Here is a 26,730-nt window from a genome sequence, read left to right as displayed (position 1 = left end):
TCCAAAATTCTTTATCATTAGTGCTTAAAATTATCTCTAAATTGTGGTGGTGGGGTTTTGGGTGGGATTTTATTTTGGTAGACTAATTTCTCTGCTAATTCAGCTTCTGATACAATCCATGCCTGAGGCCAGAGCCCCATCATGCAGCTGATTAGTGTCAAAAACCTGTCTGTGGGAAAAGGGAAAAAACATTCTTATCCTCAGCAAATATTGAATATTTGAATTCCAATGATGCCTATGAATGTTCTTTAAAAACATCTGATGAAAAATTCCCAGAAGCTCCAGCAGGGAAAACACAAGGCCAGCAGCCATGCAGTTATGACCAGTGATGGAGTAAAATGCAGAAAACTCACAAAACCACCACTTTCCCCAAAACCACAAAAAACTCACTCTCACACCCACCTTTCTACTGGCATAAGGCAATAACTAACCTGTCACAGACTGATCTAAACAGACTAAAAGCAAAATGACTCCACAACCTTCACTTGCAAGGAGTGGGTAGGAGCAAAACACAAAAATACATCATTTGCTCGGAAATTAACTTGCCAGATTTAGATCTTCTGCAGCACAAACTGCACTGAGTCTGCAGCCAGAGGCAACAGGAATTCTCCACAGCAGACTGACTTCCACCTTGCTGCTGTTTCCAGTTTTTGACAATGATTCATAGGCTTGGATTTCTTGGAGGACTGTGTGTTTTGGAAAACCTGTCAGAAGCAGATTAATGTCGGACCAATGGCAATTAAAGAAAAATACAGCAGCATCTGTTTTAACAGATGCTTCTTCAGAAACATTTTAATCCTTGTGATGTAACACATTCTTCCAGATTTTTTGCTTTTACTTCAGTAGAACTCAGAAAAAAACAGGAAAAACTTGAGCAAATAACATCTGAGCAGCTCCTAAGATGTGGCCAGTCTTCATTTTGCCATTATCCTCATAGTGCTACCTCACTTCTAAGAAAAGAAAGTTTAAGAGAGTCACCAATTTTGGAGCTCTTCCCATGCAATACTCTTATATATGTCATTAACCAAAGGTTGAGGAAAAGACTGGATTAGATTAACTCCTCATCATGGAGAAAGTATCACAGTAGAATGTAAACTTTCTAGATGGATGGCACACAAATATTAAATGGGATGTATCCTAAGACATGAAAACAGAAAGGAGAAGGAAGAAAATTATCACGGGCAAGAAAAGATTCTCTAGACCTTCACAGTTAAGTTATTAATCTCCATGTGGGGATACAAAGGGAGTTTTAGGGTCCACAAGAAAATCAAACTAGACAGTCTAAGTCTCAGTGAGCACTAAACTCTTAATTAGAGAAGCACTGGACTTTGATATTATCAGATCAAAGTAACTGTGCCAAACTTATCCCTGAGGAAGATTATAACAGAAGTCCTCAAAGAGAAATTGAAAACATTGTATAAAAATAAATTTATTTCTCAACAGTGGAAATGGGGAACCTTCAGCATTCAGAGACTCTCTTCCTTGATGGGGAAAGAGAAAGAGTATCATCAGGAACCCACGATGAAAATATGCAGATGACAGTAGGATCAAACACTTTGGGAGGAAACCCCTTAATTAAGCTGAATGTTATGGGTGGGCTTTGAAGTATTTTATATTTCTATTAACTTACAGACATTTTAAAATACATCTATTGTTTTATATCCCGTGCCAACAGTCCCCTCTCTTTCAGAGTCTTTTTTTGCCGTGCTAAGTTTGAGTGTTTGAAATCTGCATTCCTCATGAACTGTCCGTGGATTCTGTTGGAACCAAGAGTGCATATATCCGTTGTAGAAGTCAACTGCTGTAAGCTTCTTCTTTAATATGACTGTTTTGATTCCAACCCAGCCTTCCTATAAATAAAAACAAATAAAAATGGCATAAGTTTCTTCCATGTTTTAAAATTATCTTTAGCTCTCATTGGCTGGCTTACAGAATACATTTTATTTAATGTCATCAGGTTTACAAGTCAAAATTCATGCTTGCAAGTGCAAAGCCCGTTAGTGGAAATTAAAAGTTTAAGGTAACAAATAAAAAGTCTTGTGATAATCTAAACTAGTACAGAGAATAACAACAGACAATTAAAATAAAAGTTATGCAACACACAAACACTAAAAACCTCATCTTTGGGGCAGTGAATATAAAACAAACGGGAAAAGCCTACCTTGCATCGAACTATCAGTGTTTGGGACACTTTATGGAACAGCAGTGAACCAGGAACAGCTTCACAGTCATTTAGTATTTGATCTAAAAACAAAGCAAGATCATCTTGCATTTTTATGCCAATGAGCACAGAGAAAGTTTGAAACAATTCTGTCTCTTTGAAGCATGATAACAATCTTATGTCAATATTTTGCTCAAAAATATTTTATTGTATTCTGTGTTTTATTATAACCAAATGAGCAGGAAGAATCAGAACAGTCACCCTCTGGCACTGCATCTGATCCATGAACACTCACTAACTGTTTGCTCTGGCACATCCCTCAGCCCACATGGTGCTCGGATTCCTGCAGAAAATGGTTATAAAATTTAACTTAACAGATTAATTTAAAAGTAAATACCAGCAAAACCAGGGATATTATCCACTTCCACAAAATCCAGAAGTTTAACAGTAGTGCCCTTCCAGAGTGTCTGCAAAGGAAACTGGAAACAGAAGCAGATGACACAGTGAGAACATATTCACAATTTCCAGGCAACTGTCTAGTGTTTTTTTTTTCTTATGCAAAATACCTGTGATAATAACATTAGGGGAAAATTTATATATATGTCTAGATAGGAGACTGTCCTTGTTCTTCCTCATCTCTAACCATTAGCATATGCAGTACCAAGTTAAGTAATTAGCTACAACAGCCCTTTCACTGTAGCTGTTTGCACTGTTTACTCTCATGCAGAAACGCCACTGTAGTGTTTTAAACTCTCTCAAACACATCAGGGGAAATCCCAGAGCTAAGGGAACAATATAAAATTACTGAGCTGATTTCACACTTGGCATCAAGTTCACAATTAATTCCACCTCCAGTGCTAAACTACCAGGATTTTAAAACACATGCTAAAATTACAGAGGCTAAAATAACTAAACTTGAGGTTCAGTCATCAGTTAAAACATCTACACCAATGTCAGCCATGCTAGAGGTCAGAAAAGGGTTCAAAAAAATCCATTGTCTTACCATACTTCCTATTGCACGATGCAGTTGAATTATTTGTTTAGCTGTTTGCTCCTCCCATTTTATACAACTCTTTGCTATAGAGATTTTAGGAGCTAAGGAGGGGAAAAAGAAATCAGAAGATTTAGTAGTTTGTTTTGCATCTTTTTGCAAAAACAAACAGCTGTGCTACTTTATCCTATTTTAAACCTCAGTTTATCCTGACCAATGGCAGGTTTACCATCCAGCCACGGGTACCTCAGACAACAACTGGAGAAAAGGTTTTGTAAAAACCTCAGTTTGGATTATTTATATTTTAATCTCAGTTGTTCTCCTATTTACCCATTGCACTGCAAACTGACAATATGCTTACAAACACAGCTGTAACCCTTTTGTCTGCAGTACAACCATGAAGAGTAACAAACTCAGATTTTGTGACATCACCACTGATTTTGATATTGTACAAGGCACTCTGAAAAAATAAACGTAATGTAGTTAAGCCTGGAAATTTCTGAAGCATTTTTAAGACAGAGAAGGCAGTGAAGAGACCATACTGAGAAAGGAATCTAAACAAAAATACAACCCAGCACAGCAGGAAACTTAGTTTTCCAGCTGATAAAAAAAAAATGAACAAGTCACATTAAATAGTATGTATACCTACCGAATGTTACTCCGTCTTTTGGCTGCTCTTTTTTGTTTTTTAAGCTTTCAGGCAAGTTTTTCAAAACTGCCAACAGCTGCAAAATAAATTTTGAACAGGGTATTAGCCAAGCCAAGTTTAAGTAATAATAAACAAAGTAAAACTCAGTTTTTCAATAGTGAAACTTTCTTGTGATCTTTTAGAAAACTGGGTAAGTATATAAGAAGTATATAAGACTTGCGTTGTACACACAGATACGCTAAAGGCATCCTTCCCACTGAATTACAATTAAAAAAACACAAGTATTTCTTAATGGATTATATCCTCTCAGATATTTATTCCAGAACAGGACAGAAGCTGATTATTAAGATGAAAAAGTAGATATTCACTTCAATGAAAGAAGAACCTGCACTGTTTCCATACACAGCACCAAGTTTCAGATCATTTTCCTTTTAAAGTTGCAGTTAACTCAGAACAAGATTGATAAGAATTCTGTTTGCACATGTTCAAAGCAAGGTACTAATTAGAAGTGACAGAGTTGGCAGGACTTTACCATGTTTGCACCCATCTTTGCTAACATCCCTTCCAGCTCCTGTGCTGTACAGTGGGGAGGAACAGCAACCTCTTCTTGCTTAATAATTGGACCTACATCAAACCTGCAAGGAAGAAAACACATCAGTTTACTGGAGGAGCTGAAACTCAATCAGCAGTTCAAACCCCTACATTCGGTACATTAACTCAGTTACTAATTACCCTTTTTGCCCCTCTGAAAGTATTTTCCACATGTCATTTCACATTATCAAATAATGTTTAGTTCACAAGACAACACAGGGAAGAGAGTATCAGATCTATCTCAGCAAAAAGATTCACCTCAGCAAGCTGAGGCTGATATGAACACACAATCTACAGTTCAGAACAGGGGATCTCAGAAGAAACAACCTGAACTACTCAGAGGAAATTTTTTTTTTGCACTTTTCTAAGATCTATTATCAGACAAGCACATAAGAAAGAAAAGGTAACTAAGATAATGTGTTTCCACAAGCCCTTTAAGCCAGAGTTTGGGCTGAAACTAAACCATATAAACTGTCTCATGCCTAGACAGGCAATTGCTTGTCCTCTGTTCACTTGCAGATGGTTACAGGTGACTCTGAAGTCTGAAAACCAGATCTTTTATGTCCTGTCATACCAAGACTATGCTCTGTCTGCTCCCTGTAACAATGCTAAGAATTAGAGAACAGGCCTGGAGTGAGAATTACACACTCACTAAAATGCTCTATTTGTGACAAATCTTATATGGTCAGATGAACATTTTTATGTGTTTCTAATTTTAATATCAAACACACATATTAAATAATAGTCATTATATAGGCTGATTTAATTATTTCAGTGGTGATGATTTAAAGTCCTGAGAGGCAACAACAGCAGCAAGTTGCTTGGAAAGCACATCAAACCTACCTTTTTGGTCTTATTTCCATAATTGTCACCCCAGTCACCTTATCACCATGAAGCACAGTGTGGACTATGGGTGCAGGACCACGCCATCGTGGGAGACAGCTGGGATGGATGTTCAGAATACCACTAAAATGAAATAATTCAAAGTTAGAATAGGAACAGTACTTGGAGCACACATAAATGAGTGTGCAACACACACGACAGTAAAACTACTTTCAGAATTATCTGCTCAGACCATCTGAAGTGTTACTGGCTTAAATATACACCTAGAGGAAAATTCACACTCTATAAACTTCAGTTTCTCAGCAAAAACAGAAAGAGAGATGAGAGGAATAAAGGTAAACACATTCTGCTGAACATTTGCATAAATTTGCATCAATGTGCTAAAAGACAATGAACCTCACATCCCAGGTATGTCGACCTCACCTGCTACAAGTCACAGGTGCTGACTCAAAAACCAGAGTACAGTGACAGATGTCCTGTCCACTCACTTACTACGGGAACTGCAGAATCAGGTCCTCTCTCAGGAGGCGTCCGAATGATGCCACCACCCCCACATCAAACTGCCCCGCGGGCCCCGTGTGCGGCCACTCGTGCACAGGCAGCTGGAGCTCCCGGGCACAGCTCCTCACGGGCAGGTCCCCGGGCAGGCGGGATGGCAGGGTCACCACCTCCAGCCGGGACACGAGCGGGTCCTCTCTGGGCTCCCTGGGGGGACAAGGAGTTGAAGGCCTTGTGATGGTAGAGCAAGGGAGAGGCGAGGGCTGGGTCATCTCCACCCCTCGCTGTGCCCCTGTGCCCTTCCACAGCACCTGCCCCTCCACCTCCCATCCCCTCCCTGGTCTCCCTTCCCTGACCCTGCCCTCAGCCCCCTCACCACCCTTGAACACCAGACCTCCTAACAACCCCCACAGTCTCTGTGATCCTGGTCCATGGACTGACTAATATCGCCGCGGTCCCTGTCCCACCCTCAGGCTTCTTCCCCTCCTCTTCCCTACCACTCTCTGCCCAACCCACGGTCCCGACTCTCCTCATTCCCCAGTGACCCCCGAGCCCCATCACCGGCCTCATCTCCCATCCCTCAGTGCTCAGCCCTCCCTCACCCTCCACAGCCCCTCAGGCTCCGCGCCCCTCAGAGCCCGACTCCCCCTGAGGCCCCTCTCGCGGCCCCGTGTCCCCTCAGGCCTGTCCTCCCCCAGGGCCGTCCTCCTTGTCGCGGCGGTACCTGGCGGCCCGCAGCGCTCGCAGGACGGTGACGGCGAAGCGGTCGGTGCCGAAGAACAGGACCCGCCATGGCGGCCCCTCGCGCCAGGCGCGCAGCAGCCGGACCCGCATCGCGGGGCTCCCCGCGCGCCGCGATGACGCGCCGGGACCCGCCCCGGGGCGGGGCCGCCCCTCAGCGCTGAGGGGCCGCGGGCAGCGGCGTGAACGGTGCAATTATAGAGTATCCCGAGCTGCGAGGGAAGCAACGGGGTCATCGGGTCCCACTCCTGGCCCTGCGTAGGACACTGCAGCAATCCCACCATGTTGTCCAAACGCTTCTTGAACTCGGGCTCGGTGCTGTGAGCTCTGCCCTGGGGAGCCTCTTGCAGTGCCCGGCCACCCTTTGGGTGAAAACCCTCTTCCTGATATCCAGCCTAAACACCTCCCGACTCAGCCTCATGCCGTTCCCTCGGGTCCTGTTACTCTTCACGAGGGTGAACAGATCGGTACCTGCCTCTGCGCTGCCCCTCGTGAGGGTGCTGGAGACCCCCATGAGGTCGCCCCTCAGCCTCCTCCAGGCTGAACAAGCCAAATGGCCTCAGCCACGGCTTCCCCTCCAGACCCTTCAGCATCCTTGTGGCTCTCCTTTGGATGCTCTCCAATAGCTTATTTGTTTTTTTGATTTTCTGGTGCCCAAAACTGCCCCCAGGACTCGAGGTGAGGCCGTACCAGCGCAGAGCAGGGCGAGACAAATCGTCTCACTCCACCAGCGATGCTGTGCCTGATGCCCCCCAGGACATGGTTGGCCCTCCTGGCTGCCTGGCACTGCTGATTCATGGCCAACTGGCCACTGACCAGGACCCGCAGGTCTCTTCCCACAGCTGCTCTCCAGCCTCTCATTCCCCAGTCTATACATACAGCCAGGATTGCCCTGTCTCAGGTGCAGAATTGGGCACTTGCCCTTGTCAAACCTCATCCTGTAGAATCGTAGAATCATAGAATGTTATGGGGTTGGAGTGGATCTCATTAATGCATATAAATATCTCAAAGGTGGGTGCCAGCTGGTCTCAGACTCCTTTCGATAGTGCCCAGTGACAAGACAAGGAGCAATGGCCATAAACAAAAACACAACGAGTTCCACCTCAACACGAGGAAGAACTTCTTTATGTTGAGGGTGGCAGAGTACTGGAATGGGCTGCCCAGGAAGGGCATGGAGTCTCACTCTCTGCAGACATCCCGAACACACCTGGACATGTTCCTGTGTCACCTACTCTGGGTGACCCTGCCTTGGCAGGGAAGTAGGACTGGATGATGTCAAGAAGTCCCTTCCAACCCCAACATGTCTGTGGTTCTGTGATCGTGTTGTGGGGTGGTGGGGCTGTCAGGGCAGCCCTCGGGGTCTGTGCAGCTCTGACAGCTCCAGCCTCCCAGAGTCGATGCTCCCAAGCGGTGTCACTGTGGCCGCAGCCCTGTAACCCTGACCATGAATTGTCTGCGCTGCCTCAGTTCAGAGATAACGTGGAAAAACATTGTGGGCAGAAAGGGGCGTTGACCCTGCAGCCACTGCTCTGACAGTGTTTGAAAAGCTGATTTCATTGTCTGCCTCCATGGACAGCTTCATTTTAGCAGTGACAATAACTCAAAGAATGTTTTCTTGTAAACTATGGGGTCAGAATCACCACTTAAAGAACTGTCTTCTCCCATAACATAAGTATGAAAATATTTTATCATTCTGCTAAGAACATTCTTTCCTCGCATGGGAAGATGGTTTATTTGTGTAGCTTTTAATGTAAATCACATACACAGATTCCCTTGCGCATCTAAATCACAGTTTATCCTACAGTCTTTGCCACTAGGAATTGCTGCAGCAGGGAGTGTGAGAATCTGGAAACATTTCCTATATGCCAGCAAAAACATGTAAATTACTTGGAAAAGGAATAGTAGAATTTTATGTTGGATACACAAGGGAAGAATCAAAAAGGAAAATGAAATTTTGTGCCACACTAAGCAATGCTGTGCATATTCGTTCCCTTTTTCATGTCTGTATGCCCATTGTTATGGTTTTCTTCTCTCAAACATTGAAGATGCCACTATTTTCAGTGGTAGAAACACAGGAAAACTAATGAGAGAGGGCTGTTACATGTTAGAAAAAAAATGAGCCAGGCCATCCTAACGGAGGTTCTTCCGTTCCTGCACACTGAGAAAAGGAGAATATGGTACCAAATACAGAGGTAATTTCCTAATCAATATGTAAAAATCAATTGCTCAAAAGAATTTATAATTTTCTATTACTTTGGAAATCCCATAAAAATCCTCAGCTCAGTTGTGTCCTCAGCACCATGTGTGAAGCTTCACCTGCTGCTCCCCCAGGACTTAAACTGTGGAGATGGATTCTCACTTCTGGCAGTAGTTAAGGCTCCTGCAAATACTGTAACTTCATGCTGAACTTTTGCCAGACTTACACATGAAGTAATTAATGTTACATTTGTAGTGAGTTTGTGAGGTGGACTTAAATTCTCCCAAGTACACTTTCTCCCAAGTGATTCATCCTCGGCTCTGATACTACTGCACAGTTCAAACAGATTATGCCTGTTATTCAGTATTATGCCTTGGACACAGTGTACGTGTATTTTAACTGAAGATTTATCGTGATATAAATTTTTTTCAGAATGAAAGCAATTATCTGATTGTTTCACCAAAAAAAAAAAAACCAAAACTGGCTTTTCTGCTGCATTTGAACTCTGTTTTTGTACATGGAAAAAAAAAACAACCCTGCATGTTTAGTTATTCTGTAACCAGGCATTTCAGGTCAAAGACACTGAAGGGATCAAAAAAGATAAGGAAAATTAAAACACCGAGGTCAGACAAGCTCTTCCCAAGAGCAGTGAAGACAAATACGAGGAGGAAGCAGAACACAAATCAACATCTTATCTCCACTTTCCTTCCTGGCCAAGACACTGAAAGTGTCTCCAAGAAGTAAAAAGATATTCCCCATTAACCAGTGCCAGTGTTGTCAGGGGAGACACAAAATCAAACACTCACAGCCTTGCTGAAGAGGTTTCTCCTGAAACCATTCACGGTTCTCTGGAAAAGGAGAGGATTACTGGGCACAAGAACCAACTCCAACCAGTGGGAAACTGTTTTTATTTCCATGTACATCACGCTGAGTCCAGCTCAGCCACTTACCTGCATCCTGATGCTATTTTTGGGGGGTTATTATGGGTGGAACAGGAGCTGCTGTGCTGGTGCACTGAGGCTCATCCCTGATCCACACCACTCCACCCCAGGGACTAAGTGGAGGCCTTCCATGGCTTCACCACTGCCTGGGGGACACTGGGCTTGCAAGGGCTGCAGGAGGGATGTGGGGGTCTCCCATATGGGAGGAGCTGTTGGACACCTTTCCTACAAACAGCCCAAGGCAAGACTGGAGCCAGGTGGTCACTGTGGAACTGCAGAGGTTCCTGTGATGTCCCAGGAGCCACAGGTACTCTGTGTCCTCTGATCAGGCTTCTCCACCTGGTTTTGGTTAGGAAAATGTGGATTATACCATCATACCCAGCTTCCACACAGCACTTGGGGAAATGATTTTTTTGTAATTAAAACATAGAGACATAAATCAAGCCATGTAGAAAATTGGGATGAAAAGGAACCTTCTGGGGCTTTGCAGTCACCATCCACCCATTACAGTCACCTCTTCACCATGGGCAGCATCTCTACCCTTCTACTCTGAGATTGCTCTGGGACCAGGTGTCTTCTCTGCACCTTTCCCAAAGCCAGAGGATTTGGTTGTGCAGCTTGTGAGACCTCTTGCTGACCTGTTCCTGTACCCCTTCCCTGGCACTGCAAAGATCACAAGGGCACTGGAAAAGCCTTCCCTACTCTGATGGCACTTTTTAAATGATCCTCCTTGAAATGAAGAGGAAAGAGAGCGCAATTTGCAGTGTGGGGGGATGTCCCAGCTGGAACTGCCTCCCCCAGCAAGAGCAGCTCTTGTTTCCTGGAGGATGCATTTCTGAGCTCCCATCTGATCGCTGCCAGGCTGAGGCTGAGCAGTGAAACATCTGTTTGGGAGTACACATGTCTGCTGGACGAGATTTCACAGGGGCAGCCAGGGAAGCTCTGATGCGGATGTGAGATAGGATTCAAAGGATTAATTGCACTGGAACAAGCAATGCCAAAGATCTCAGAATCATAAAATGGTTTGGGTTGGAAGGGACCTTAAAGATCATCTCATTCCAAACCCTTGCCAGGGGCAGAGACATCTTTCCCTAGACGTGGTTGCTCCAAGCCCCATCTGACCTGACCTTGAACACTTTATTTCAAGGAAAACACTGAGAACAGGACAAATATAAAGACACTGTGCCCATCTCCAGTGCTAGCTTTGTGCCCCAAGCACATCACTGAGAGGCATCTTGCATAGTTTGCAGTGTGCAGCTCCATCCATGAACCAGGGAGGAGGAATCCTCCTTTCTCAACGTGGCTGCCACAAAAAGCAGCACATCAGCCTGCAGAGCCTCTTAGCAGACTATTGACTTATGTTGCCAGTACCTGTGAAACAGGGATGGCAGAATCTCTGGTAGGTGCTTCACGCTTTGCCTGCAAAGTTGATTGCTCTGGTAAGATACTCTGAGAGCCTTAGAATAACCATTCACTAAAAAAAAAAAAAGGGATAATATCTGCTTTATCAGGACGTGCTTCCTGTATGCGATGAGGACAGAGGCAGGCGGAGTGAAGATTATCTTTAACTCCAGGGTAACTTATTACTGAGTGTCATTCTGCTCAGTGTGCTCTTTTAATACTGATTGTGCCAATAGCTTCAGCAAATAGACTGGAAGTTCCTACAGTTCATTCTTTGGGAAAAGGTCATTCACCTCACACTGTAAATGGTCCCACTAAAGAGGTGTGTTTTCTTCAGGGGTCGGAGTGTACCTCACCTGTTGGACTGGCCTTCACACATGACTCAGGAGCAGAATGAATCACAGCTCGTAGCACATCCAGAGCAGGAGGACAGGGAACCTTGTCACTGCATTGCCACAGTGACATTACCACTGATGGGAGCTCCGAGGAGACGTCTTGGGATGACAGGGCTGAAAGAAGAAATGTAGCTTCCTCCCTGCTGGGAACTGCCTGTTTCTGGTGAGTTAGTGGAGATTAATGGGCATTCCTGCTGCACCAGCTGCTGGGTTAATTTATAGCTATCTGTAAAGAAAGCTTTATTTATTTATTTATTCCAGCTAGAAAGCTCAAATTCTTGGAAATTTTAAGTGAAAGCTGTTTAAGGAGAGACTGGATAGCAAGTGAGAAGCAGGCTGCATATAACTCCTGCATATAAAAGCCTGGGAAGCAGTCAAAGGAAAATTTATAATATAACTCAAATTTGCTCTTTAACTTTTGACTTCACAATGGTTAACAAAGAGGACAGACTGCCTTCTTGCTTTAATATTTTAAATATTAAATATTTTTTCTTGTGTTCTGTAATGGAACTCAGTGCTTAATGTACTTCTCTAAACCAACCCATCCATTTGCATCTCCGTGATTTGCCATTGTATATCCTCTATGAATCCCAAAGACAGAGCATCCCACTTTAATACTGCATTTGGAATAACTGACGCTTTTTAATGCCATCAGTTAAGATAAGATAATCACCAGAGAGAGTCTGGATGACAAGAGGAGACTGTTTTTAGAAAGACCAATATGTTCTAAATGCATTGTCCCATATTGTGTAGTGAGTATTGAGCAGGGAGTCCAGAGGGACATTATCATCTTAACAGAAGCTGTACTTGATGGTCTTTCCAGAAGATTATTCCCCATCTTTACTTATATCAATATAGCATAAAATGCACCAGCTCTCTCTCATTTGAGCTTCCTGTGTTGTACCTGAGCTGGGAAGGAACCTCAGAAGGGTCTTGGATGTCTCCAGAGGAATAGAAGACCAAAGTCTGCAGCTTGGAGTTGCAAAGACCTGAATCCAAGGGCTCATCCCCATCCATCAGCAGCCAGAGTCACTGCTGAGATGTGCAGGCAGGGCAGCGATAGAGAAGAACATCCCCCACGCTCTCCCAGCTTGTCTGGTGGAGCAGTGCTCACCCACACTGGGGTGTGGGCAGCAGGATGGAGCAGCTGTGTGGGGGAGGCTGGAGGAGATGGCTTTAAAAATCTCTCTTTCAAACTGGAAGATCCAAACTCATCGGAATTGTGAGACTCACTGTTTCCTTGATGGGGAAACTGGTGTTGCAGGCATAGTTCTGGATTGTGCTCAAGCTCTCCTCTGGGGTAGATGGACTGTCCTGAGAACACTGTTTTGGAGCTTTGATGAATGAAACTAGTTTGGTTAGTGTGATGTACAGGTAAAAGATTGGTAAAATAACAGGAGTTTCCTTTAAAATATTTTACCTAAATTTCCTGTTAATGCACAATAAATATCTGTTCTGCTGCTGTGTTGTACCTGAGAAGTTCTGGCCTCCCACCTCTGGGGAGACTTGGCAGTTGGTCACTACTTTATGAAGTAGTGAAGTACTTTCAGCAGTTTTCCAGCATCCCTGCTGTGCATGGACACCAGGAGGTGGCCCACAAGTTATGAAACACCTTAGGAGAAAATCAGCACCATGCTTGTCAAATATTTCTGTTCGAGCAAATGATTAGTCAGAAGCCTTGCACAGCAAGATTTAACACATTCAAGTGCCACTTCTTATTAGGGTGTAGCCGAGTTGTAACTTATTTTCACTGGCACTAAGACTTTATTTCCTCCTTTGTGAGGGGTGATCCATGTGAACAAGCTAAAGGTTACCTGAACAGGAAGGTAATTGGCACACCTCGCTGCAGGGAGCAGGTTTACCCACATTTTCCCAAATACAAAGTGGACCATGTACATACTTGAGAGTCCCCTCCTCAAAGAATTGCTAGCAGGTGGTTTTCTGGCAGCAGGGAGCAAGCCTGCATGCCTGGTTGGCTATAAAATGTGAACTTTGAATTGTGAAGACATTGAGAATGGGGGCTAAATAGTAGCAATCATTAGGTCTATAACCGAGGGGACAAATGCTTCCCCGAGGAGTCAGCAGCAGCGTTGTTGACACGCCTGGCGCGGTGGAACGTGGCCATGAGCAATTTCCAGGGAACAGTTTCAGACAGCTCCAGGCAGGCCACACGACGAAGGCAGGTGAAAGTTGAGAGTATCAGACTGTCGTAAAAGTATTCATATAATAATTAATGGCCTGTGGGGCCAGAGTGCCTGAGGGACGCACGTGTGTTGTGGTGTCGTTGACCTGCCAGTGGGTGATGGTTCAGGTGAGGCCAGTGAGCCGTGGGCTGGGGAGAGCCACCTAAACATCTCACCAACTCACAGTGGACATCCAGGAACCCCTGCTCAGGGCTGGTCCCTCCAAAGGAGGCTTAAGAAATAATTTGGACCAGCAGCCATAAAAGCTGGATTGATGCCATTGGCAAATGAGGGACTAAAGGTCAAGTAGAAGCTTTCTGCTTCCCTGAGGGATGGGAGACACCCTAATCTCAATGGCAAGCTGGCCTTGCCTCGTCTTGGAGCTCAGCCCTCTGCTTCCTTGTCTCCACACCCTTATTCTGACATTCATGGATTGGCAGCAGGTAGGCACTGTCCAAAGTATGTGTTCTCTATGGATCGTGTCAGGGGAGCAAGGAGGGAAGCTTAGAGAGTTTGTTGAGGGGCTGGCTCACAGCAGCTGAGCTCACAGCTCGTGGGGTCACCTCGGCAAGGGGCCCAACCCCAGGCAGCAGACCCTGTGCCACACCCACTCCCTGTCACCTCAGTGGCTCCCAGATTTCTGCACCCTGTCCTGGCAGCTCAGACTCACGTTCACAGAAGAAAACACGCCACAGCTGCAGGGGTGCATGAGGTCCCCTCTCTGGATACAGAGCTGGAGCAGAGAGGGGAATCAGGTTATCCCTCAACTCCTTAGTTTCTTTGTCTCTTTCCCAGGCATCTGCACCACTGAAGAAACACTGGTGAAGGTGTGATCCATTCCAGCTGCATATACAAATATGGAGATCTTCTGGATAATACCATTTTTCCTGCTGCAAGGTAGAGTCTTGACTTAGAGGATAATGGTGTGAGTGAAGTAGGTCACATGTGCAAAGACCTTAACTTTCTGGAAATATGGTTTCTTCTCTCTCTGGGACCATTTTCCTCAGTATACACCAGCAGCAGCCTGGCTCAGCCATGGGAAAAGTTGTCCCCAGTTCCAGAACTGGGTGTCATTCTCATTTGCACTCTGTGTGTGTGTGTGTCCTGTGCTTTGGGGTTGGCCGCACTCATATGTTGTTTTTTTTGCAGACACTGAAGCTTTTCTGATAAAAAATGCTAAATTCAACCTGTGTTTACAAGCCAGTCCGATAAACAGGAATTTATTACTGGAGAACTGTAATCCAGAGTCAGATTTCCAGGACTGGTCTTGGCAAGGCAACTCTTTGGTGAATCATGGCACGCAGAGCTGCCTCTCCGTGTCGGGGGCTGACAGAGTGCAGACAAGTCTCTGTGCCAGCACAGGCTACACGAGCTGGGACTGCTCCAACTCTCTGCTCTCGCCTCTGGGCACCAGCCAGAGTTACCTGGTGGCAAGCAGGAAAGGAGTCACTCTCAGTGACACGAGAGGCCTCAAGGCCCAGTGGCAGGATGCTGCAGACAGGAGCGTGTGCGAGGAGAAAACTGGTGAGTGCTGCTCACCCAGGGACCAGCGGTAGAGACACCTGCACTGCTGGGGAATGTGAACAGGCCCTGTCAGCATCCTGGGGTCTTTCCAACCCTGGTGCTCCACCATAATGAGGTCTGCAGCCAAAAATGCTCTCCACTTCTCAGTGCGTGATGAGGTCAGGCTGTGCCCTCAGGGCTGCATTCTGCCTGCTTGGAGAGACGGGCTGGGCAACCCTGGGAGCGAAGGGGAAGGTCATCTCCTGTCTGAAGGGCTGCAGCGAGTGACTGTTGCATCTTTCTGCTCTCTCCTCCCCAGCCAAGGTGTGGCATGACAGGTACTTCCCAGCTGCCCTGACCAGCCCACAGGTGCATGAGCACACAGCAGGCAATGCCACCCTTCCACTGGGCATGGACCAGCAACAGCTGGAGGAGCTGCTCTGGTTCTTCCGCAGAGAAGACCGTAAGTGCCATTGGTGTTCCTGGGTTGAGACACAGCCCTTGGCTGTTAACTCTCCTGCCTAACAGAGATGCCTGAGGGAATTACCCGAGGAGGGGATTTACCCTGGACACACAAAGCCTCAGTCTCACCTCTGGTGAGAAGAAGCAGGCCATGGGTGAAGACAGGCAGGAGGCTTTGCCGAGATAATGTCTCCTCCCAGAGAGGGATTCATCCTCTCTCCAGGCAGAGCCTGCCAAGAGAGCAAAGGTCTGGGGTGACCAGTGATTTTGGCAGGGTGGAGGGAGCAGATTGATATGAGGAGGTCAGTGCCACGAGGATCAACGTCAAAGCCACAAAAATCAAGGACGGAGTCAAGGATGGATCATCCTGGGTGTCCTCAGGAAATGCCTGGCTGTGCTCTGTGGGTCACTTTGTGCTGTACCTGCTAATGCTGCCTCTCTGCTTTCCCCAGCCTCAACATGGAATTACTCCGTCCTTGCGCTGTCCCTCGCAACCTTCATTTTGGGTCTTGCTCTCCTGACTATTAACATTGTGCGAAACAGGTGAGATGGGAAAATCTGGGGACTTTTGGTGTGTGATGATGTGCTGACCGCCCCCCCCAGGCAGACAGACACAGGGGTTTGGCAGGACAGGACAAGCCCTGATTGATAGGAAGAAAAGCAAAGACAAACTCCCTTTGAACGGTATTTTCTTATAAAATCATACCTGATCCCTGCTCTCCCAATGATGTACCACTTGAAACAAGACACTTCCCTTCTCCAGACCGTAGATCCTCAGCAGTGAAGGGTCTGCACAGCTCTGTCCAGCCTAACAGGGCTGCTGGGAGGGACATGACCATAACTGTGTGGTGCGAGATGCCCTCCCATAAGTGCAGAGGCTCTGGAGCAGGACTCCCAGCCTTTCCCCATCAGCATTCCACACTGTTCCCCTGTTGCTGCACAACAACCCTGCAGCTGAGGAGCAACTCGCTGTTTGCTACAGCACGAAAACTTACCTCTGGGTCAGAGCTGTCACCTTCAGAGGAGAGAAGAGCTAATGCTCTGAGCCTGCCAAGCTCTCCCTCTAGTGCTGGCTGGGCGCTGCTCCTGGCATCAGGACCACTGTGCTTTCCAAGTGGGAATCCCACAGCTGTGTGTGCTCCAGCACTTCAGAACACTTACCTGACATGGTGCAGCTGGTGGGGTTTGCCATGGTGTGTTCCAGGGACACGGTGCAAACTGAGGGCTGTGACCATCAGCAGGGTACTTGCCCCCAGAAGTGGGCTGGGCTTGCTGCTTCACTCCACATGGCCCTGTTGTGCCTTCCCTGCAGGAAAAGGAAGATCTTCATGAGCAGAAACCCAGAGCAAACCCCACTGCAGGCTGAACTGGATGCCAAGAAAGCCCTGATACCTGCGCAGGAATACAGGCCAGCTGAGCCACAAAAACAGGAGCCAGTGCCCCAGGACCAGAGACCAGGGGAAGTGGTGGTCCAGTGGAAGGACGGGACCGTCACGTCCCTGTACGCAGATTTGCCTGAGGAGGCCATATAGCAGCAGCTGAAGTCAGACCATGTAGGCCCTGAGGAAGGTACTGGAATATCTCATTTTGTAGAGATGGAAGTTTAAAAATGCAGTTTAGCCTGGGGAAAGAAAAGACAAAAAGAAGAAAGCAGCAGAGTTGCACCCAGAGGAGAGGCCCTGGCCTCAAGGCAACCCCTGCCTCTCCAGCTCAGCTCTTGCCTGGCTGATGTTCCCCTGCAGGTTTTGGCTGCCTCCAGCCTTCCCTCTGGCACCAGCTTCACCCCTTCCCTCAAGTGCTGCAAACAGCTGGGAGCTAAGCCAGGGCAGGAGGTAGGAGGTGAGAGGTGGAAGGCTTGTCCTGCAGTCAGCCACTTCCCATCAAGAAAACAGCCACACTGAAGCTGAGGCACTTTTATTATTTTCAGAAATCATCTTTATTAAAATACTTTCCAAAGTGGTGGATCAAAATCCCATGTTGAATCTCTCTCTGCCAGTAAGGTCATATATATATATACATATATATATGGATATATGTACAAATATACACATGGGTATTTTACTCTGCAGAGTAACTGCAACTCCAGGGAGAAGCAAAACATTTAACCTGATAGAGCACCTGAAACCAAACACCCAGCCCTTGGCCCTGGCTCGGGCACAGGCAGAGCCTGGTGTGCTCCAGGATTACTTTCATGCCCTTCACTGGGCACACGTAGAAGCCATGAAATAATTTAGGACATTTTTGGAAATACATCAGTCTTTTAAACAAAGGCTTTTCAGACCATGTCCTCATCAGTGAAGCATCTCCTTGCAAAGCCTTTGGAAAGGGACACTACAGTGTAAAAGGTTGATTAAAAAAGCAGCAGTTTTGGTGTGACTTAGGTCGCTGTGTGGGAATCAGTTTCAGGCCACCTGAGGCCTTCAGTCAGCTGAAACAGTATCTGCACCTTTTTTATTTGGATTTAAAATAAAATAAAAATTCCTCCTACTTATTGCTCAGTCAGGGACCCGTGGGATGAACGAGATGGGTTCCTCCATGCTGGATTAATGATTAATTGTCCCCTCCTGGGCTCCTGTCGCTGTGTGCCAGGTGCCCAAGCTGGCTGGGGGCCCTGGGGATGGCCCTTGCCCTCCCAGTGGTGCCCATGGCTCTGGCTCCTCCAGGAGCTGCTGAATCCTCATTGAAAACCGAGCTGGCCCCGGTGCCAGTGGCAGGACAGGGTGCAAACACCACAGCAGTGCTGGGCAGAGGCAGGCAGAGTGATGCAACATGTTGGACTCTCAACACCCTCCTGCTTGCCAAGTTGCCACCACTGGCTCTGCACTGGCACAGAGGCCAGGGCCAACACCTGCCAGCAGCTGCTGCGGTGCCCATGAGTCCATCACGGAAGGTCTCAGCCCTTGCAGAGCCAGGGGGATGGGTGAGGGTCTCTCACCTCCCTCTCCACAGCCCACAGGGACGCGTCCTAAAATATCTTGAAACCTTTCAACAAGGTGAGCGTGGGAGCCTTCCTCTTGCTCTGAGCCCGCGAGGACTTGACGGTGACCAGCTTGGCCTGGGCCACCGAGGGGATCTCCTTGTAGTTGACGGTAGAGAGGGTGTTGAAGGTGCAGGTGGCCAAGCCGTGGTGGGTGGGCAGGGCCAGGGCTGCGGCCACCGGCGGGCAGGGCCGGTCCTCGGTGATGAGGAGCGGCCGGGTGGGTGGGTTCCACTCTGCCTGACGCCGCACTGCCCGCACGGCCTCGTGGAAGACATGCTGCACCCCCATGAAGTCCTGGCACGCCGACACCTCGTGGAAGAGGCACCCGAACCTGCTGGCCAGGGACGTCCCTTCGGCTGAGGGCACCTGCCTGGCGAGAGTGGAGGGGAATGGCTGCAGGATCCCCTGGGGCACTGCAGCCTCCTGAAAAGGGTACAGGCAGCAGACCCTGCATCCCATGCCTGCTTCCCGTGGGCACCAGGGTAGCACCCACTTGTCACCCTCTGAGACAAGCAGGGTACGCGAGTCCAAAAGAGTTTTGCCTTTCCCGAAATCCCATAGTAATGAGCTGTGTGGGTCCCTGGGGAATCACACAGATTGCTGTGCCAAGAATGTGTGCCAGGGAAACAGGAGTGGGTGTGATGGCAGTGCACTGGGAAGTGGGGAGGAGACCCCTCTGTGGGGAGACATCTCCATGCTGGGAACACAGGGGGTTCAGCGACACATGTGACTCAGGGACCTGAGGGACCACAGAGCGGCACAAAAGGCCAGAAAAACACATCGGGCACATCCAGTCCAGGACTAGAGGGCTCCAGAAAAAGGAAAGGCGTGTCCAGAGGGGCTCCTCTGGCTCAAGCCCTGCCAGGGGTGCTGACACTGTCTCACCACACAGCCGAAAAACATCCCGCTGAAAATACCAACAGGCTCAAAATAAACACATCATTCCCTGGGCAGGAGAGCAGGAACCTCGGAGATGTGGGAGGACATGGCAAATACTAAAGGTGTGGAAATACCCTTAAAAAAAAAATCAGATTTGGGTTTTGCATCCCAGCTGGAGGATGAGAGGATCTGTGAGCTCTGTCCCACTGGGGACAGCCCCATACCTGTACTGGTCCATGTCCAGCTTGTTTCCCAGCAGGAGCACGGGGCAGCGGCGCTGGCAGCCCCGCGCGTGCAGGGCGAGCACCTCGAGGTAGCGCTGGCAGCCCTCAAAACTCCTCCTGTCGTCGATGCTGTAGACGACCAGGAAGGCGCTGGCCCAGCACAGGTAGCGCTCGCAGTTCCCAGGACCATCCTGGGGGTGAGAGGAGCGGCTGAGCCGTGGTCCAGCCATGATACAGACGTGATCCAGCCACGATCCAGATGGATCACGCCAGCAATACCCCAGTGCCTCACCTGGTCAGCCGTGTCCATCACCTTCAGCAGCACAGGCTGCTGGTCCACCAGCTCCTCCGAGGTGTAGGTGTCCTCTGCAAGGAGAAGGGTGGTTGTGGGGATGAGCTGGGATGCCCCATCTTCTCCAAAGCCAAGCAAAGCCCTGGATGCTTGGGATGCTGTGGAACAATCTCAGCCCTGATGAGGAGCATCCTCCACCAATGCCTCCCACTTTGTTCCTTCCTGAGACAATGTGATTTTGGGAGACTGGTGGTGATGCTGCTGGGCAAGCCCAGCTAGGAGCACTCGTTTCCCCCTGCGTGCCACAAGCGTGGGCTCCAGCAGGAAAAGGAGAGGGAAGAAGGAGCCCAGCACAACAGGCGCCCAGGGCTCACCCCTTATCTAAAAGCCTCAGCCTGAAGAGATAAAGCGAGATGGGGGCTTGACATGAGGCCGTTTCCCAATAAATCAGGCAAGAGGAATGGCCCTTTCTTTTGGAAGCAGGGCAGGCAGGGAGAGCCATTGAGCCATTCCCCCGGGAGAAAGATGCTTTCCCTGGGCCAGCTCCTAATGGATGTGTTTCGGAAAGGTTTTGACGTGGGAAGATGAAAACACATTCCCAAAAATATCCGAGGAGGAAAGGATTTATCCTTCTTTCCTAAGAGTCACTGAATTATTAGGGGCCGGAGTTGGTTCTTGGACAAGGTCCATATCTCCCTAACGTCCCCGACAAATCATTTATGGTTCTTCCCTGTGACCTGGAGTCAGGCCCAGAAAAATAGTTATTAATTACTCAAATGAGTGGAAAAAAAAATGCCCAGAACTGCTTGCTGCAAAACTTGGCCCCCAGGGTCACTCACTCTGCACCCCCCTCATTCCCCCAGCCCTTGCCTTGCCTGACACCCCTGGGGTGAGCAGGAGGCACCAGAAGCTCCCCAAGGAGCCCCAAGAATTCAGCTTTTGGTTTCTTCAGGGCAATGCGAGGAGCCAACACTCCCCCGTGGGACGTGCCCACAGAGAGAGAGAGGGCGCTGCTTTCACCTCTGTTTTTACAAGTGGGTTTGGGTCAAATCCAGCCCTTCTTGTTGTTTTTCATATAATTTTGAGTAGGTTGGGGTTTTTCCCCCCTAAATGCCATATTTGTGGGAAACATGGGAGATGGGAAGGGTACTCCATGGGACGACAAAGAGTCTTACCCAAGTTGGGATCATATTCGCTGATGAACCTCTTCGTTAGAAACTTCACGGTCAGGGCTGCAGGGGGTGAAAGAGGCAGGTGAGGAAGGTGTCCCCCAATGGCACTGCCGGCCCCGCAGCCCCCCCTGTGCCCGGCCGTCCCCGTGGTGGTGGGTGCCTGTCTCACCTGACTTGCCGGCCCCTCGGCACCCCAGGATGGCCACATTGCACTCGGGGAGGGGGCTCTGGGGCGGCCGCTCGCCGCTGGCTCGGGGTTTGCCGAACATCGAGGACATCCTCGGTCCTGCGGGAGAGAGCGGGGGGGACATGGGGCACCCGCTGCCGTGCCGGGTAGGTACCTTCTCACTGCCTGGCTCGTGGGGTGCCCCAGCCTGAGCAAAAGGGGGCTCAGCAGCACGAGGGAGGAAAATCCCCTCTTCTCCATCCGCATCCTGGAGCCAGGGTGGCCGGCATCCCCATCCTACGCTGGCGGCCAGCACCCCGCTGAAATACAGGGACTACCCTCCAGCCCTCCGCCCACCCTTCACACCCCAGAAAGAGAAGAGAAACGCAGCCTCCCACCTCAAAAGCCAGGGCCGGAGGGGACGCGGGGCTGGCCGGGGGCGATGGCGGGTCCGGGGGAGCAGCGGCCCCTGCACGGCCGGGGCTGCGATGAATGAGGCGGGAGGAGGCGAGCGCGGCTCCCCCGCTCGGGCTCCGGCCAAACTCCTTGTAAGGAAAGCGGCCCCGCCGCGGGGCTGGACACGCTGCCCCGGCCACCCCGAGGACGGTCCCCCCGGCAGGGCACTCCGGCCCCCCGAGCTGCCGGGGCTTCGGGCAGGGACCCCCGGGCCACCGCACCGTGTCCCGGCACCTTGGTGTGTCCCGGCATCTTCCTAAGCCCCCAACACTCCGCCGTGTCCCCAGCTCCTCGATGCGTCCCCAGCAAGCCCAAGCCTGGTCCCGCTGCCCTGGCCGAGGCCAGTGCACTCATCACACCTCCGGCAGGCAGAAGCAGCACCCCGGAGCGATGCTGCCTGTCCAGCCATCCTGCCCACCACCTGCCCGGCTCCTTCGGATGCAGTTAAGCACAGGCACCTTCTGCTGCCAGCAGAGGCTTTGCAGGGGGGAAAAAAGTACCCTTTTCCCACCCAAAAGACTCGATCCCAAGGGGAAAAGGGAGCCCGGGGAGTACTCACCAGTGCCCGCACCAATCCATCAGCCACCACCCAGTGTCTCTGAGCCTGAGTAGGTGGCAGAGGCTGAAGTCAGCGTTGTCATGGCGATCAAGAGCCATTTGGGATGGGGCTTTGTGCCCGGGACTGCAGGATACAGCCCCTGGGCCGGCCCTGAGGGGCTTCTGGGGGGGGGGCCATATCCGAGGCTGGGGGGCGAGGGCTGCTCCGTGTCCATGCAGGGCTGCTGCGCCATTGGGAATATTGCCCATTAATGCAGGCAGGATATTTTTAAACCCTACCAAAATAGTCTGGGAGTGTAGAAGTCCCTGCAAGACCCAGGGATGGGGAGGATGGGGATCACCGGGATCAGTCCCCTGCAGGCAGCAGAGCCCCTCTGGGGACCCCCAGCTCCCAGACCCCCTTTAGACACAGGTGGAAGAGACTTAAAAGCAATCGGAGCTAAATGTGGTATTTTAGGCTGGGTATCCATGAGGATCAATGACAGCAGCACGAGTGCAAAGCTCTTTCCTTCTCCCCTAAACTGAGATTTTTGGGGAACCTGCTGGTGCCATGACCCTGGGGCAGTGGCTTTGCCCTGAGAGTTCCTGGGTGCTGGGATGAGGGGCTAAGGAGGGAAGAAAAAATAGACCTTCAACAGTGTTGGGCTTCTCAGGTTAAATTATTCACCAAAACTAAAGACCAGGTGCAGGTGGTGCTGGGGAGACCTGGGAAGCAGCCCCTCAGGTGAGCCCTCTTGTTGGCCCTCTCCTCGGCACCCCATGGCAGAGGTGAAATGGGATTTCTAGCCAGGAAAAGGTGTGAATGGCACACAAATGAGCAATGTGCCACAAATGACACTTTTCTTCACTGCCAACCTCTATGTCAGTCACAGGGGTTTATCTCTGCCCACAGACGAGCATCACAGGGAGTAGGTGAGCCCTGAGGCCCGAGGGGAGTTTTTTGCTGAAAAAGGGTCACTGCACTTCATTTTCCTCACCATGAGATCCCCACGTGAAGCACAGCCTGGCTTATGGCTCCTTGTGCCTGGGCTGAATGTTGCCTTGGTTGCTGATGCCTCCTGCCTGGGGAGGGTCACAAAGGAAGGTCTCTCCCTGCCTGTGGCAGGCAAGGCCTTTCCCACAGCCAGGCTGGATGGCAGCAAGGTTTGCTGATGTTGTTTACCTCCCTGTGGCCGTAAACTCCACTTTTTAAGGGAAAATAAAACAGAATACTGTGATAATGTGTTCTTCCCAGCTGTGCAGATATGTTGCCCTCCCTGGGATGGGGAACTGTCTCTTTAGGGCATTGGAACGAGGATGCCCAAATGTGGAGAGAGCAAAACCCGTTTTCCCAGGAGTGGATGGGCACACTCCATGGGATAATCTGGGCACCTCTGCCATGCCCAGGCCTGGTCGGTGATGCCGGAGCCCTGCCTGAGTTTGGGTGGGCAGCTGAGCCTGGCGGATGCCTTTGAAGGGCCCCGGTCACGAGCTCAGCTATCTTTAGACCAAGGTATTTATGTTACAAGGCCGCCGGGCAGCACAGCAAAGGAATCAAAGGGTGAAGGAGGCAGGAGGGGGCTGTGCTGGGGCACAGCACAGAGGGGCATTGGCTGCTCCCCCACCCCCAAGAACCGCTGACCCCTGGGCGAGGATGACCCCAGAGGAGGAAGGCTCCCGGGCAGGGCCCCCAGAGCGGGTGCGTATCCGGGTGGAGGAGCAGTTGTTCTGTGTGGAGAAGACCCTGCTGGTGGAGAGCAGTGAGTACTTCCGTGCCCTCTTCCGCTCGGGCATGAGGGAGAGCACGCAGGAGGAGATCGGGCTGGGGGAGCTGAGCGCGGCCGGGTTCCTCGCCATGCTGCGGGTGCTGGAGGGTGAGAGGCCCATCCTTGGCAGCGAGGAGACCCTCCAGGCAGTGGAGTGTGCTGCCTTCCTGCAGGTGAAGCCCTTGGCCAAGTACTTGATCCACTCCATCAACTCCGACAACTGCATCCTGCTGTACCAAGCCGCTGCCATATTCGGCCTCCTGGATCTCTTCCACTGTGCTGCTCTCTATATCAGGGACAGCTACGCTGAGCTGGAGGAGTATCTGGACTGCCTCTCTGATGACCTGCTGGCCTATGTGGAAGCCCTCCTGCCCAGCACCTTTGTGGCAGTGGGAGCCCACACGCCCACTTTCGAGTTCTTGGAGGACCTGTCCAGGACCATCTGCTACCTGGACGAGGAGACCAACACGTGGAGGACCCTCTCCTGCCTGCCGCTGAGCGCCAGCACATTCCTAGCCGGCATGGCAACCATGGATAATAAGATCTACATCGTGGGTGGCGTCTACGGGGCCAACAAGCAGGTGGTGGAGAGCAGCTTCTGCTATGATGCTGATGCCAATGCCTGGAGCGAGTTCCCCAGCCCTCACCAGCTGCGCTACGATGTCAGGCTGGTGGGCCACGAGGGCTTCCTCTACGCCATCGGGGGGGAGTATGAGAAGATCTCACTCAAGTCCGTGGAGAGGTACGATGTGGCCTCCAGCACCTGGACATTTGTCTCCGACCTGCCGCAGCCCAGCACGGCGGCGCCCTGTGCCCAAGCCCTGGGGCAGATCTTTGTTTGCCTGTGGCAGCCACTGGACACCACTGTCATCTACGAGTATGAGACCCAGCGGGACGAGTGGCTTCCTGTCACCGAGCTCAAGCGGCACCAGAGCTACGGGCACTGCATGGTGGCCCACCGTGACAACCTCTATGTCATGCGCAATGGCCCCTACGATGACTTCTTGCGCTGTGTCATCGACTGCTTCAACCTGACATCGCGGCAGTGGACGGCCCTGCCTGGGCAGTTCCTGAACAGCAAGGGAGCCCTGTTCACTGCTGTTGTCAGGGGGGACACCATCTACACCGTCAACAAGATGCTGACACTCCTCTACTCCGTGGAAGAGGAGACTTGGAAACAAAAGAAGGAGCGGGCAGGTTTCCCGCGCAGTGGCTCCCTGCAGACCTTCCTCCTGCGGCTGCCGAGACGTGACCATGACATCGCGACGTAGGTGGTCCCCATCCCATGTCAGGATGCTCTCCTTGCACATGGCTCTGCACTTGCTGCTCCCCTGGGCTCCTCTCCTCCTCCATGGAGCTGTGCTCAGGTCCAGGGATGCCTCATGTTGGACCTTGGAGGTGACACTAGACCCTGCCAGAGGGGAAGGGACTGTAGGCAGTTGCTGCTGCCCCTGCCTGCTCTGCACGGGTGCAAAGCCAGACATGGGCTCATGAGCCAACTGTGTGAGCGGCTTCGTGGCTTCTGCAGAGGACAGGTACCAGAGAGGTGCAAACAGGGGGTTTATTTATTCTGAGTACACTCTGAAGGTGTGCAGGACTCCACCTCCTCTTTTCCCTGATGGGGAATCATTCATTCTATCCCAGAATTAAAAGGAAAGCTATAGAAAAGCTTCTCATACTGAGTTTTCATTACTCTTGGGTTTGGTTTCCCCCCCTCTCCTTCTGAAGGATAATACCTCCTAACAGAGATCCACGTCAGGACTCACTCCTGCCCCTGAATGCTTTTTCAGCTGCAGCTCCATTTCAGAGCCGTATGTGGGAGTGTGGTTCCCACACAGCCCTGTGCTCCCCTGGGATATCTCCATGGCCACAACAGGGTCCTGGGAGGAGGAGGGGAGATGGGGGGTAAAGGAAAGCAGCTCCTGGGCATTGGTGCTTAATGCACTGAGGGTTTTCTGGGACCTGGAAACCATCCATTATCCCCCCAAGCCCTAGCGCAGACCCAAAGGGGTGGCAAGTGCCGGCTCTTGTCAGAGGCTTGTTTGAACCAAGACAGGGTCTTTTGAGGACGTGGCAAAACTTGGAAGTACAGAGGGTACAAAAAGGGAGGGAGCACTACCATTGCATGGTGATGCCAGGCTTGCAGAGCTCCAAAGTCAGAGGAGCTGTTCCCATGAGATCCCACTGCCTGGAGTGGAAGGTTGCTGACCCTCAGCACCAGCTCTGGGGATGGCTGGAGAGCACAGAGCTCCCCTCTGCAACCACAGCGCTGGGGGACCAGGGCAGCAGCAAACCCAGACTGTGGTCAGCTGGTCTCCTGTCAGTGGGTCAGGCTTTGGGCTGCCTGTGCTGTCCCGGCTGGGATGGAGCGGAAGGGAATACCAGCCAGGATGCCTCAAATACCTCCGTGCTGACCCTCGCCAAGTTCTCAGCATTTTCAAAACAGTTCCCTCATTTGAGAATAAACCCACTCAATGCAACCACAAACCAAAACAAAGCAGAAAACCCCAACTTGCAACCATGGCCAGATGGATGTGCCTTGTCCTCATTTGTTCCCCGCCACTGGGCCAGGCTACCACTCCACTGTCACCTGTGATGGGACCACAGCCCTTGGAGGTGCAGGTCTGGCAGGGGCACAGGGGAGGCAGAGGTCACCGAGGGACCTCCCCCACCTCTGCACCATGGGCAGCATGAGAGGAATT

General features: G+C 50.3%; 4 protein-coding genes across 7 annotated transcripts; 2 read left to right on the top strand and 2 right to left on the bottom strand.

Moving 5' to 3' along the window:
* Nucleotides 1-1,409: 1,409 nt before the first annotated feature.
* On the bottom strand, nucleotides 1,410-6,567 carry MTFMT (mitochondrial methionyl-tRNA formyltransferase). Its single transcript, XM_027688101.1, is given in 10 exon segments — nucleotides 1,410-1,699; nucleotides 1,701-1,850; nucleotides 2,162-2,244; nucleotides 2,559-2,640; nucleotides 3,165-3,256; nucleotides 3,802-3,877; nucleotides 4,334-4,436; nucleotides 5,236-5,358; nucleotides 5,728-5,940; nucleotides 6,458-6,567. Coding segments are annotated over 10 exon segments (1,083 nt in total). The 3' UTR covers nucleotides 1,410-1,648.
* A 4,512-nt stretch (nucleotides 6,568-11,079) lies between these two features.
* On the top strand, nucleotides 11,080-17,483 carry SLC51B (solute carrier family 51 beta subunit). The gene is made up of 6 exons (XM_027688102.1): nucleotides 11,080-11,571; nucleotides 14,387-14,488; nucleotides 14,741-15,115; nucleotides 15,414-15,557; nucleotides 16,009-16,099; nucleotides 16,869-17,483. The coding sequence occupies exons 2-6, from the start codon at nucleotides 14,449-14,451 to the stop codon at nucleotides 17,086-17,088; spliced, it is 870 nt and encodes a 289-aa protein (XP_027543903.1). The 5' UTR covers nucleotides 11,080-11,571; nucleotides 14,387-14,448; the 3' UTR covers nucleotides 17,089-17,483.
* On the bottom strand, nucleotides 15,564-23,041 carry RASL12 (RAS like family 12). Of its 4 annotated transcripts, XM_027688106.1 has the most exons (7): nucleotides 22,285-23,039; nucleotides 21,273-21,389; nucleotides 21,107-21,163; nucleotides 19,932-20,005; nucleotides 19,640-19,830; nucleotides 16,718-16,862; nucleotides 15,564-15,786 (listed from the first exon to the last, which is right to left on the bottom strand). In XM_027688106.1, exons 2-7 carry the CDS (start codon nucleotides 21,379-21,381, stop codon nucleotides 15,682-15,684), a joined length of 681 nt encoding a protein of 226 aa, XP_027543907.1. In that variant the 5' UTR covers nucleotides 21,382-21,389; nucleotides 22,285-23,039; the 3' UTR covers nucleotides 15,564-15,681. The 4 variants fall into 4 exon arrangements, with proteins under 4 accessions (XP_027543907.1, XP_027543906.1, XP_027543904.1 ...); XM_027688105.1 differs by lacking the exons at nucleotides 15,564-15,786; nucleotides 16,718-16,862 and adding an exon at nucleotides 17,469-18,902 and having other exon boundaries at nucleotides 22,285-23,041; XM_027688103.1 differs by lacking the exons at nucleotides 15,564-15,786; nucleotides 16,718-16,862 and adding an exon at nucleotides 17,469-18,906 and having other exon boundaries at nucleotides 22,285-23,040.
* An 860-nt stretch (nucleotides 23,042-23,901) lies between these two features.
* Nucleotides 23,902-26,717, top strand: KBTBD13 (kelch repeat and BTB domain containing 13). The gene has a single exon (XM_027688095.1). The coding sequence runs from the start codon at nucleotides 23,917-23,919 to the stop codon at nucleotides 25,297-25,299; it is 1,383 nt and encodes a 460-aa protein (XP_027543896.1). The 5' UTR covers nucleotides 23,902-23,916; the 3' UTR covers nucleotides 25,300-26,717.
* The last annotated feature ends 13 nt before the right edge of the window (nucleotides 26,718-26,730 follow it).

This window comes from Neopelma chrysocephalum, unplaced genomic scaffold (assembly GCF_003984885.1).
Source record: "Neopelma chrysocephalum unplaced genomic scaffold, ASM398488v2 Primary Assembly neopelma1_75, whole genome shotgun sequence".
NCBI classification, from domain to species: Eukaryota; Metazoa; Chordata; class Aves; order Passeriformes; family Pipridae; genus Neopelma; species Neopelma chrysocephalum.
The sequence above is the reverse complement of the archived record's forward strand: the minus strand, read 5'-3'. Positions and strand labels throughout refer to the sequence as shown.